Source organism: Capsicum annuum, mitochondrion (assembly GCF_002878395.1).
Source record: "Capsicum annuum cultivar Jeju mitochondrion, complete genome".
Classification (NCBI taxonomy): Eukaryota; Viridiplantae; Streptophyta; class Magnoliopsida; order Solanales; family Solanaceae; genus Capsicum; species Capsicum annuum.
In genome coordinates this window covers 189,943-203,444 of record NC_024624.1, presented here as the reverse complement: position 1 = coordinate 203,444, position 13,502 = coordinate 189,943, and the positions used below count along the sequence as shown (strand labels likewise).

Here is a 13,502-nt window from a genome sequence, read left to right as displayed (position 1 = left end):
GAAGGAGTGGAAAGGGGCAAGCGGCATCTAACAGGAGCGCAGAGAGATTCTTTTCATGACCCCAACAAGGGGCTCCCTCTTAGGTCCACAAGCAGCTCCCCTATTGGACTTTTCTCTTAAGTAAGGGTCGAGACCACCTCTAGTTATAATCAATCGGGGCGGGGTTCACAGAAAGGACTTCAAGCGGTATCGCCGCTGCCGTCACTCTCCTAGAGACCACAAGACGGCGGCTATCGTTGGTCTATATTCAAGAAGCGGAATGCTGGGATAGGACGACCTATCTGTGTATAGATCCAACGCCGGTAATAGAACGATCAAAGCCGGCTGCTAAACTCCGAAAGTCGCAAACCTGTCTGTCCTGTTGGGAAGGCAGGACGAGAACTATAGTATTGCAGTGCTCCTTTTCCCTCTAGAAAAAGCTATCGACGAAACAGAAAATATCAGCATGAAGAGGTTAGCTGTGAAAGAGGCATTCATTTCTGAATGAATATTCATAGGTTAGTCTACTAAAAGAAATCTGGAAGCAGAGTGGTGAACCGCTTCGCCTATCTGGCCATCGGCGGAGCCCTGGACCCAAGCAAATCTACAATTTATAAGGCCTCGTGCCGAGATAGCCTTCTTCCAACAGGGAAGAAACCAGGGTAATAGGATGAGCGGGGTGTATTCCCTTAAACCGAGGGACTACTAAGTAGGTCGGACCCCCATTTCCCATCGCTAAGAACAGGGACATTGGTGCGAGACTAGAAGTAGTCTCAAAACTTCTTGTCCGAGTTCCTACGACTGTATCCTACTACTTGTTGGCGCTCCGTAAGGCCCAAAGTCTTATTTCTAATGGCTTTGGAAGAGGTTGGGTCTAAGGATTCCCCTAGAACCACAACCCCCTTCTGTGCTCGAGGCCTTAACCAACCTCGAGCACAGACCAAGAAGTCCTTGCCTGTCAGCCCTCCACTTATTCAGGTCCCCAAAACCATACAACTTTTGTCAGTAATTGCACGGGGAGGGTTGATCTTGTTCATTTTGTATTGAATAAGTATTGAATAATAAGATCAAAGATTTTCCACAATAGTCCAAATCTCTTGAGTTGAGGATCTTCATCCTTAATCTTCCAAGAGGTCTGGACCATCAAACCAAGATTCAATAGAGGGTGAACTGATTGCTGAGCATACCAGGCGAGATACTCTAACCAGGTATGTACATACCTTCGCAGAATTGACCATTCCAAGAAGTCCACGGCCCCAGGGCCAAGATGGACTTCATCTGGAGGAAGTCTCAACTGCTTAGGTTTAAGTTCTCTACGTAAAAGGGCCCCTTTAACATAGGGATCCAAAAGGGAAACCCCTTCCTAACCAAAGGTCAAGAGGGTAAGACACTTTAGTGTACATTGCCCACAACCTCTCGCTTCGAACTATTCCATTGAACTAGGCTCCCATTTAGCATTGAAACTAAAGATTGAGTGAGATTCCGATTGCTACTGAGAGGCTCTTAGGAATATCTTGGATACCAGAGAATCCAGTGCAATTGGTAGTATGGCTTAAGGAAGCTCCTGAGCCAAGGTTGGAATCGATTTATCTTATACGGAATTCGTGTCATATGCTCTTTGCACCTAAATAAATAGTATAATAAGACTTTCTTCTCCAACTCACTTAATCGATAGGTTGAGGCAGTCAACTGGAAATCGACCAAAAATACCTGTCAAGCCTTAGAAGTCAAAGCATGCATCACATATCATCATTCATAGCTTATTAGCTGCATAGGAAACATAAAAGAAAGCAGTAGTATAAGTATAGTACTATTCTCCATTGTCATGTATCAAATGGCTGTCTCTCCTTTCTCAAAGCTGGAGAGCTTCAAGCTTGGAAGATCAAGAAAAGCGAGAACGGGAACTCCTAGAGCTGCTGGAGCGCCTAACCTGGCTGTTACGCTACCGTCGCCCGCCTCTGATCAGCATTCCAATACTCCGAAGCACACATCAGATACGCAGAGTAGTAATTGGCATATCATATCCATTCTCTCTCCACCAAAAGATCTCAAGGCTCTGGGACACTATACTCTTCCTCCGTCATCTCTATCTCCAAATCAACATGAACTACCCTCACTCCAGAACTCTTCCAGAGAACAATCCAATCGGAAATACACAGACATTGAATAGTAAACTGTAAACTACGGGCACAGCAATAGAAATGTACTCCCAGAACTGCAAAGGAAGAATTACGAGATCAAAGACCCGGAAAACAAGATGAAATGAAAAACTTACCACCAAGAACAGCCATAAGCCATGGAAGGAACCATCAGGCGGAGGCCACTCAGAAGATAAGATTAAGATATCCAAATTCCCCCAATGAGAATCTCCGATCTCATCAAGCCTTTACACTGCCGACATGAGCCTGAGTGGGCAAACCTCATATTCTCCTGCCACAGAAATATATGTGATATGACCAACAAAGACTAAGAACATCCGCCGTTTTGCTGCCAAAAGAACAGGGTTGGATGCGCTTCTGTCTTTAAAGGTAAAGGGACTGTCATCCGAGGATGATAGCTCTTTTCTATCTTATTAGTAACGGTCTTTGTTGCTTGATTTCTTGACTTAGAGCTTGAAGGTGACTGCTCTATCTTTCGGCTTTAGCCTACCATGGCTGGGACATGGGAAGGGACGAGACAAAGACTTCTTATTTACTTACTTAACTTAATAGGAAATAGGATTCTGCTTTTACTGTTCTCAAGGTATCTCTCCTGACTCGAGGGATTCGATTGAAAACGGGATCAATCAACATAAAAACCCTCTTCCGATGCAGTTAGCTTGACTCCTGGTATAGCTCTTAATAGGCATGTAGCCGTAGGTGGGAAAATACCATTGCCTTTTATCATGGGCGTAAGGTTAGGCTGGCATAGAATCATCTGAAGTGACAATCGTCAAGCCCGTTCATGAATGAATGGGAATCGTTGTAGTGGTCTTCGAGCAACACTGAAAATAGTAGCTCTTCTTTTTGGAGTGTTATGATATGATGTATGGCTGGTGAGTTTGTTCTGTAGTGGAGAATCTGTTATTCTTCTCTGGAAGTTGATTGAGGAGCTGATGAGCCGAGGGTAGTTGCTGAGATAGAAGCAGTCCCGGTTCGTGCACATATATAAGCCGGGGTGGATCTCCCGCCTTAAGGAATCATGTCCTAATTTGCTTTCCGTCCGTGTCCTTTTTTATTTTCTTTGATGGCTGGAAGCCTCTTTGAAGATACCCTGACCACTTTCTCTATGTAGTTTGATCAATAGGTGAGGAGCACGAACTGGGGTTTTCTAATGAAATGCGAGAGTAGGCCCTGCAACGTGACTTGCTTTTTCTCGGGTGTGGAAGGATCGGGAACAGATATGTCGATGGTTGAAAGGCTAGCTAATACCATTCCATTCTTTCAGGAATTAGGCTTTGGAGATTCAATAACCTTGAGCTGCTATCCGAGCTATAAGAATCCATAGGTGTTCACACGGAACGGGGATGAGATGATGTCTAATAGACTCGTTTGGGAACTGAAACTCCTGCTGTAGAAGCACAGGGCCTACCATCGTTAACAATTCCTAAAAAGTTCCTTTCAATGAGATACCTTATACTCTTAAGCGAATCTTTGCCGATCTGGGTGAGAGCTCGTTCTCCCTCAATTGGGGCCTTCCCGGTCCCTTGCCGATGCCAGATTCTCCTGCTACAGCTCTAGCTCCTCGAGAAACTACAGCTCGAAAGCTGCAAGCGGTTCGGGGGGTATAGGTCTCGATCACGTGTGAGGTATGAATCTCTACTACGATCATAAGGATGAACTCGGTATGGGTCTACTAGTCATAGGTTGATATGCTGTTAACTCTACCAGTGATAGGTATGGAAGCCAATATGAGTATATATCCTGGTATGCTTCTAGATATGGAACTGAACCACACGCCATAAACGGAATCCCTATCATGAGCGCGGGCATAATCAACTGGATCTACTGGGTCTATTGTACAGGGAAAGCCATCACTTCTCTCTTGATATGGCTTCCACTTCTACCGCTTCTGGATCAACAACTGACTCAACCGTATCTACTAGTTCAGTACCAGTCCTTTCTTTATTTCCTAAATAAATAGAAAGGTTATGCCGGTACTGATGCAACCACTGGTGCTTTGCCTCCCCGGGGGTACCCCAGATAAGCTAGTGAAGCCACTACTCGTGCTAGTTAATCTATAATGAAAGCACGATAGGAGGCATGATTATATGATTGAATGATCAAGCCTGCTAATCCGAGCGTCGAACAGGAAATGTCAGTGACAACAAGGAGTGAAGAGAGCATTATCCGTCGAGCTACTTCTTTCCTTGCTTCAACGTTTGTCTAGGAGCAGGAGTAAGAATTCATAAGTAGTGGTGAATCCGTGTAGCTGTCAGCAACAATGGTAGTTCTTTATTCTCACCTGCTAGCTGCTTTTAGTGAATAATATCTCTTGCTTGGAGCTCTTCTTCGTCCTTCGACCTTTTCGAGAATGATGTATTCTCTTTGGTATAGCCTTTTCGTTAATATCTTATTCCCCAGGAAAGCTAATTCAATAGGAATTCTCTCTCTCGCCGATGCTATTGAATCCGCTGCTCTTGGTCTTACCGGTCTTGGTGGTAGGGCAGTAGGTCGCTAAGAAGCTCTTGTTGAAGCAGTGTGGCAGGGAAGATGCAATAGCCGGGAACAGGCGGAACTGGAATTCTCACTTGAAATAGCGTAAACAAAAGAGAAGTTCTCCGTGTCGAGAGAGATCTGAGATTCCGTAAGTAACTTAGTGCTAGTGCGACGAGCTTGGAAGAAGAAAATGAAATAGGAACAACCGCGCTGGTCGTACCGAAATTGCGGTCCATATAGAACCCATGACTCTCCTTCGTTATTTTTTGCCCTTTCTGACTTTCATAGCAGCCAATTCTTTTGTTCATTTTCTAGGAAAAGAAGGAACCGCTATCATGATCACAAGTCGAAATCTCCTACTTTTTGGAATCCTTCTTTTGGGCCTGACCCTTATCGTTCGTAGAAAGAGTTTTCGTTTGAATCAAAAATCTGGCTTTCGACTTGTCTTTCTCATAGATCTCTCTCTTCTATTTTCCATCTCGTTATTTGGGTGTTGTTTGCGCACACATTTTCTATCTCACTTTGGTGTTTATTTAGAGGATGTTTTCTCTTTGGTTGTTGTTTGCTGTGTTGGTTCGGGAGGAGTTCAGCCACTTCCTCTTCCGGGCCCTTCCAACCCCTTTACTCCTTTCTTTCTTATTCGAGACTAAGAACTTTGGTTCAAATGAGAAGACTGGAACTCGAACACTCATAAGTCATACGATGGGTAATCCTCTACTCAAGTTCTCTTCTCCGACCTTTATTCGGAATCTTCTCTTGATTCGAATTCCACTCCTTCAAACATCGAATAGACGTATTCTACTCCTCTAATGGGTTCCAAACCTGCGTTAGGCAAAAACTTGGTAATTATTAAGGATAAAACAGACTCTCTTTCTTCTCTTTCGAGGCGTAAAGTATTCCACTATCACCACTTCGTACCTTCTTTTACTCGCATAGGCGTATTCGTCTATGATAGAAGAACTCAAAGATAGAGAGGAATTTGGTGCAAGTTCCGTAGCGATCAAAGACAGAAGTAAGGGTACTAGGACACAAACTGAAGAAACCCGATGATCGAAACAACCTTTCTATACAAGATTCCTAACAACGGATTGATCTCTTCCTAGAGACCTGAGAATCGAAATCTTTCTTTTCTGTACGACCAGTATAGCGGAAAGTCTTCCACTTAATGATAGGTGACATTACCGCCTTCTTTCATTACGAGCCTTTCGACCAAACATTTCTTTCATTTCGTTCTGCCCTTGGAGTAAATCCTTACCAACCCCTTTTATCCGACCGTCGAATGATTCTCTTTCATTTCCGGCATTGGCCGATTCTGCTTTAACAGGAGTGGAAGCTATTGATGTTATAGAAAGGCCCCTGGCCTAAGAAACTAGGGTTGAAATTCCCTGGTTCTAAGTTCTGTAATGAAGAAAAGGGGTGAAATCGACTAAAAACCTCGGATAAAGTATTACAGTTCAAGGGCGATGTTACCAGAAAACCGAGCTATTCTCCTCGTTTCATTGGCGGATGCTATTCGACCAACATATCCTAGTTCGGCCGGAGAATCGAATTCATCTATTTCTCCATGAGTTGCTGCATTCCCGTCTTTTCTTTCCGTATAGAGTGGGAACTCGTTCCATACGTTGGGTAAAGAAGAAAGAGGCCTAAGATATGGAACTGCGGTGCAAACAATGGGATGTAATGTCAGGAAGAAAAGGGGTGAAATCGACTAAAAAGAAGCTTCACTCCTCTCCCTCTTCTCCTTCTCTCTCCCGTTCTTTTACTCCCTCGTTGGGCAAATAAGATAGAAAGAATATCTTCCCCGGTAAGGAAGTCTATTTGTTCAATCAACGAATTGGAAATAAGTCAACCCGTTGGAAGACTCACTTTGTACGTTCTTTTTCTCAAAGAATTCGTCGATTTCCTATCCTGAATTGGCTGCTATCCCGGGGAAACCTCCTACTTTCTATTCTGCTTCGCCCGTTGTTGTTGAATCTGCTACTGCTGCATTCCTTCGCTGCTTTGACCTGGAATTGCTTTCTTCTTAGTCACTTCCATTTTCTTTCTTATCCATTTCTCCGGATCAAGGCGTACTGAAGCTCTGGTCCTTTACTCTACGTTCTGGAGATGATCCTCTACGATCAGAGTAAGATCGGTGATTCGAGGAATCTTCTACCATCTACAACCATCTCGTCATCTACCTACCTGGGTGTAAGAGATAGAATTATTTTCTTTAGGTTCTCGAAAGCGGCTTTGCAGAACATCACTTCGAACTCTTAGTCCAATTCCACAATGGAAATACTGGTCATAGCGAACAATGGCGCAAGGGAAGAAGCGCACTAAACTTCTCATTCGTAAGCTGCTTTTCTTCAAATTCTTTCTGTCGCATATATGTGCAAAACCACAGAAAAAGGCATTTTAGGAAGGAAGTTGCCAAAAAAAGCAGCTTTTTGAGTCTTTTTTTCTGTCGCATATATATGCAAAAGCACTGAAACTGGCTTTTTAAGCTGTTTATGGTATGAAGTTGCAATTCGGAAGCTGCTTTTATGATAAAAATTGGCTAAAACCCCGGTTTTTGAGAGACAAACTGGATGACTAACATAGCCCTGTGAGACCGTAGAAGAGAATGAACCGCAGAGGTGCTACGCTGATTAACCCTATAGGTCGAATAGCGTCCACTCCTCTCACATCACTACGAACGATGCGCAACATCGGTTAATAGCTCGAACAGGGGAGAGAAGGAGAGGTGCGAAGCGATAGAGAGAATTGGTGAACGAACTCGGACCGCACAGGGGAGAACAGTGCCGTAGCCCGTATTGGTGCTACGCTACACGGACCATTGCTACTAGTATTCCACTCGTTCTGCTTCAATACCAATAGCTCTAACCGATGTTGCGTAATAAACGGAGTCAGAGTGGTGCTACGCTAGGAATTACCAGTATTCCCCGGTGCGTAGCGTAAAGTATGGAGCAAGACGGTAACCACTCGTTCCCGAATCTCCTTTCTTCCTTCTATTCAGCTCCGTACGAATTTACAATGGAAAAAGTCCTGTTCGTTGGTTTCTTACTGAAGGAAAGGTTGGTCAGAAATTTGGAGAGTTTGCTTCTAGTTTATATAGCGTTGAATAAGCTGAAGCTGAATAGATACTGTATCAGAACGCTCGTATTGATGAACGGTCGAACTAGGGTATTAATTCCGGAAGTCGGTAGCGAAGTGCGTGTTGAAAGGTAACGGCTCCACCGAAGCGAAGGGCGTTAGGAGTTCAATACGAAGTAGCTCTTAATTCAGGTGCGTAGCGGTCGGTTAATTCACCGAGAAGGAGATCGAAGGGAGAACAGGGGCGAAAGCTAACGGCAGCTATACCCAAGCCAGGGGGCGTTACGACTTCCATATTGTTGTTCGGAGCTAATGGAGTTCAATACATAGGTCGGAGCAAAGGGTGAAAGGAGAGCAGCTTCCGCCAATTCAACTTAGAAATACGTCGCATAGAGTTAAAAAGCTGCTTGAGCTAATTCCACTCTTGAAGAAGATTCGACGGTATAACTGGGCTATGTAAGGGATTGTGGAACAAAGGTCGCTCTCCGGATTACATCACCAGGAACTAAACTGCTAACTAGCAATTCGACCATCCTAAAGACTTCCGCCGAATCGAATGTTGGCTTTAAAGCGGCTTCCGCTACTTCTACCAATGACAAAAGCCCATTCCGGTCGAGTAGCTCTAGAAAATTCTACCAGTTCGTTCGCCGCAACGATAGGAGCAAGAGATTCAAGAGATGATATAGAAGAATGAGATTCAAGGTCGGTAGCAATTAAAGAAAGAAGTTCTTATTCCGCTGATGAAAGGTTAAGAGTGCTTTACGCGAGGTACGGAACAAGAGAATAGCGGGGATTAGGGAGCAATTAGTCCAATGATTGAGTTGCGATATAGGACTAAGAAATGCGACTTCTACCGTGTTGCTCGGTACTTTAATGCGTGGTTAGAACGGGAAAGCAGCTAAAGCTGCAACCACTGTTGTTGGGAGAGTAGTTCCATACGTTGTAGCTCGTTAAGCTAAAGCCAATTCTGGAAAGAAAGCTACGAATGGAAGAGAAGTCGGTGAGGAAGAAAAGAACTCGATTCCAGAGAAGAAAGAAAGCGTTGAAAGTAAGTGGAGTCGGAAGGGTGAGGAGTCGATCAAACGAACGGAATAGGTCGGAGTTCAAACTAAAGCAGAAGTCGCTAATTCTCCAAACGAAGTTCGCTACGAAAAGCGATTAATTAAGGTGCGGAGCAATCGAAAAAGTAAGGGCGCAGCTGCTGCGCGAAAGCCGGTCTTACCTTCTATTATATTAGTAAAGGGCCTTTAGGCTTGACTAATGACGATATGAAGAATTTTCAAGGAATGTATGAGGGGAAGACTGCGGAACTGCCTTCTTTCTTTGGTCTGGAGCTGTCGGCTTGTGATGAGGGCTACTCGTAGTAAGGCTTTAGTGCCCGTCTGCTTTCTGCCTGAAGCTTTCAAGCAGAGGATGCCCAAAACGAATCCCGTGCTCGCCTTTTGAATCTTCAGTAGGGGAAACCCGAGTTTTCAATTTACATCCGGGGAAGCATAAATGATAGATTCCCCAAGCCCAGTGAACCCGCACAAGAATCTTTTCTGGATGGACAGAAGGGCTCAGACCCGGTTAAACCTTTATTGCGGGAATACCCATAGAAAGAGCTAGCAAAGGAAGAAGAGAAAAAAGTATTCGTTCCCAGTCGGATTCTCTAATTAAGATATAGCAGTCAACAATCAAAAAATCATCAACTATTTCACCGGGGATGATATTCTATTAAGTAAGGATCAACTTAAGAGCTGCTCCATCGGATTATAGTAAAGAGATGGGCCTTCTCGTCTGATCTCTGCATCAACAGGAATGCGGGAAAAGCTTCTTCTTCCCTAGCAGCCTTAAGCCCGTAAGCTTGAACTGGTTGCTATATAGGTCAATGGAATCTTAGCCAGTTTCTTCTTACTCCTTTCTCCATTCCCGGCCAACCGTGCCATGAAGAGTCGAGCAAGAGCAATCGCAGCTTTCTCTCTGCCTTCGCAAACATGTGCCATTGAGGGGAGCTTGCCTTCGAAGCGCAATCGACCCTATTTCTTCTTCATATTGGATTCGGTAGGAAAAGATACGTAGGTTTGAGTTATAGGTACGGTAACTATTCGTTGAACATAGTTCAACTCATTCTGTTAGAACCTCTCGCATGGGAGGGGAGTTTCGGGTAGCTTAGAGGACCCATGGTTGACGTGTTTAAACTCCGATCGTGCTATTTGATTCATTAGTGCGAAATGGCCACTTCACTTGTTTTACGAATTGACCGCCCTATCCTACTATGATTAGATCGCCCACGGGCTAAAACCATCGCCATCGCCCTAGACTCCTACCCGACTTCCGCTTAATCAGTTTCGATCCCGGTTTAGCAACAATATGGGAACTTCCCCGGAAGATCACAAGCCTCCCATTTCATTTTCTTATGGTACGCAATCCGCCTATTACCACTTATCCAATTCCATGTAAGGAAACTGGCCTGGCCCTACAAACCAAGGAAATGTATTTATACCTTAAATGGGTAGGAAGGCTCCAATCCAAGATAGAGGGCGGCTTAGCAAGTTAAGGTTTGACTGAAGTCAGACCTTTTGGAAGTAGATGGAAGTAGAAAAAAGTCCTGCTTTACTGGCAACTTGCAGTAGCTCGTAGGCAGAAGGGACAAGAAAGGAAACTCCAACTTCCTATCCCTAAAGCACTGTCCACTCGCAGGGAATTACCTTGGGGCGAAAATGGAGTTGGCCTTGCCCAAAAAGCATAGGCCCCTTACTCTAAGGCTTTTACCGGGGCCGTTAAGAGAAAGCCTACGTTTATAGAAGAAAAGCCCGAAGTGGAAGTACATCAAAATAGTATTCGATTAAGCAGACATCCTTGCGTGGCGCTGGACGCATCTTTCTTTTCTATTTTGCTATTTAGGAGGCGTTCCGGCACTCATTCAGATTCTTTCTTATCAAACTTAAAGCAGACAGCGACAAAGTAGCAACATGGGTGGAGTAGCCTAAGCAACTCTAGTTATACTTATTCCGTTCGTTTGGAAAGATACGTATAGTCAAGTAGGTTATTGAAATGAGTTGTTCGTGTAACAATGTTACACTTCACATAGGTAAGATAAAGAGATGAGTTGAACTATGTTCAACGAATTTCGTTGTTCGTTTCAAATGAGTTGTTCGTTCAACGAATAGTTACACTCATTTCGTGTAACATAGTTTCAAAACGAACAACGAATAGTTACACTCATTCGACTGAAAGGAGAGGGACGAAGGCATCACTCAAAGGAACTACTTGTTAATTCTAGGCGTGAGTGGCTACGAATGCCACTGCTACGACTCCTATAACAAGAACACTAAGTTATAGATGGTGCTCGCTAACCACCTAACCATCAGCAGCCGTAAACTTGAAAGGCATGAATTCCGGCCATTGCATTGAGCAACGAAATGAATCAACTGGGAAGGCGAAGGTAAATTTATATACCAAAAGGACGGTCCAACTTGACGTTTCCGAGTTAAAAAGTAATTGACCCGATAAACCGAACCTTTATAAAATATCTTTCTTCCCAGTAGTGCGCGAGTGCTTGTTCTTTCCTCTTTGGCCTGGTTGCTTGCGATGCCTTCTATTATTAAAATAGAAAGAATGTATCCTCTTTCTGTTGTGGTTTGTCAATCCTGGTTAACGAATATAGTAGTTCCTTTTCCACGTCAAGGCGGTTGTTCAATTCATGTTGATCCCAATCCACGCTCTTATGCCTCTGAAATCCCAATAAGATCAGGAAGAACCGGTTTGGTTTCCTTTGATTCAAGAATGTCCCCCGCTGCTAGCTCTTTCTCTTACTATCTCCCTATCTCCTTTATGGTGCTCCTAGGGTCAAGACCAAGTCAAGCGAAATCCCAACTGTCGAATCAATTGCTGCGTATTCGATAATACGAGCCGTGATACCAAAGACAACTAACCTGAGATTCTCTGATCATATCATAATTTATGCGGTTTCCTCTCAAGGTAGTAGAGATAGGCGGACTCACTCCACTAACAGAAAGAGGAAGGAAGGGCTAGCTCTTTGTATTAGAGTTAGAACTAAACTCTTTCTAGCCCCTATCAATAATTCCTTAACCCTGTACTTCGTTCAGTGGAAATTCTATACTCTTATCCTAGACCTGGAAGTCGGAATTATTAAGAAGTTAGTAAGACTTTTTAGCAACTCCAACTCAGTCAAGAAGTAACTACATATGAGACCCCTAAAAATGGAATTGATAGCTATATTCCTTAAGAAAGATGGACCGTAACCCCACGGATTTAAACTACTACTTATACTTAATTATACTTAATAAAGAATCAGTAAACTCGCCCTCGCAGCACTTTGTTCACTCTCATAGAACTCTGAGGAAGTACGACCTATCGAGGAGGGAAGCATCAAAGCGGAGAGGATAGAGACCGATATTACCAAGTATTCCCAAGGGTTTACATACCATACTCCGGTATTAGCAAGAAGACATCGAAGTTATTCCCTTTCTAAGACCGATCTCTCTTTTCGGATACATACGCCGGATTCACTCCTTCGACACCGGACGGGGACTTTTCATCGCTTTGGTCTGGTGCCTGCGGTTGGTGATCTACTCCCTTCATCGGCATTCTATATATATCGAATGAGCCAAGGTTTTTTACTGAAGTCAGTCTTTCGTGAGGCCTGCTTCGATTCCTCGCTCCCGGTGCCCTTCTTTGGAATTTCCCTCTTCGAGTGATTCTGGAAGACCTCAAGGCACGTCTCCCAGTGTTAGTGGAATCGGTTAAGTCTTCAAAGGGCTATCTGGATGAAAAGAGCATTTGAGGAAATCTCTTGTTCATTCTTATGTGGCTTTCTTTCGATGGTATGCAGACCTTAGAGAGGCGCCTCAAAATTCGTGAATCAGAATTTAGAACCGAGATGGATCGACTATCCGCGCGCTTGTCCGATATTTAAGTAGGGCTGCGAAGCTATGAGCCTGATACCTTCTTGGATTGAGGCTTTCTCTTTCTTCTGGTCTGTCACCACAAATTCCTTTCATGTTTCATTAGGGATGATGAGCCCAACCCTTAGCTCTCTTAACTGGTATTCCTCCCCGTGGGACTCCAGCTTACACCGGTCTTGAATTTGATAGACCGAAGTATTCTGCGCCTTCGAACAACAAGGGAAGAATTTCCAGCTTTCGCGCTTTGAATTCTTCTGCCGCTTTTGGTCATGGCCTTGGAATCTTGGGTACGGGGAAAATAACTAAGAACCTATCTAACTAAAATAGAGCCTACAGTGAACCAGCTGTTCACAAGGATTGCTATAATGGCGTGGCTAAAAGGCATAGGCAGTCGTAGCCTTTTGGATTACCGGGTTCCCTACTCTAATAAAGTAAGTGCCCCGAGGCTAGGTCAGAGATTCGTTTCAAATGAGTTGAAAGAGAAAGAGATTCGTGTAACATAGTTACACTCATTTCGTGTAACATAGTTACAAATGAGTTGTTCGTTCAACGAATAGTGAAACTCATTCAAAGCTAGTGTGCAATCCGACATGAAACTTCACAGCAAACGATCTGCCGACAAGGAGGAAGGGAGGAGTGCCGGTTAGCCCGTCGCTTTATGGCTTACAGGAGTCGCTGGCATTGGAGGTTGCTAGGAAGGAGGACATGGATGCCCAGAAGAGGTCTAAGAGTCTCCTGGTTACGGGACTAGAGCGAGTCTTTGATAGATTTGATAGAAGATTCGCAGCTTCCAGATAGAAGCACATCAGACAGGAATTGACTTAGATAGAGTCCGAGAATCCGAATCGGCATCTGGCACTGCTTTTTTTGGCTAGACTAGATTGGATGGATTGGTTTGAAT

At 44.1% G+C, this 13,502-nt stretch overlaps 4 protein-coding genes across 4 annotated transcripts; 3 read left to right on the top strand and 1 right to left on the bottom strand.

Moving 5' to 3' along the window:
- The first annotated feature begins 1,804 nt into the window (after window positions 1-1,804).
- orf114a (hypothetical protein) lies at window positions 1,805-2,149 on the top strand. Its single transcript has one exon. The coding sequence runs from the start codon at window positions 1,805-1,807 to the stop codon at window positions 2,147-2,149; it is 345 nt and encodes a 114-aa protein (YP_009049713.1).
- A 2,454-nt stretch (window positions 2,150-4,603) lies between these two features.
- Window positions 4,604-4,924, bottom strand: orf106a (hypothetical protein). The gene has a single exon. It carries the CDS (start codon window positions 4,922-4,924, stop codon window positions 4,604-4,606), a length of 321 nt encoding a protein of 106 aa, YP_009049712.1.
- On the top strand, window positions 4,862-5,266 carry orf134 (hypothetical protein). Its single transcript has one exon. The coding sequence runs from the start codon at window positions 4,862-4,864 to the stop codon at window positions 5,264-5,266; it is 405 nt and encodes a 134-aa protein (YP_009049711.1).
- Window positions 5,267-11,264: 5,998 nt separating this feature from the next.
- Window positions 11,265-11,579, top strand: orf104b (hypothetical protein). Its single transcript has one exon. The coding sequence runs from the start codon at window positions 11,265-11,267 to the stop codon at window positions 11,577-11,579; it is 315 nt and encodes a 104-aa protein (YP_009049710.1).
- The last annotated feature ends 1,923 nt before the right edge of the window (window positions 11,580-13,502 follow it).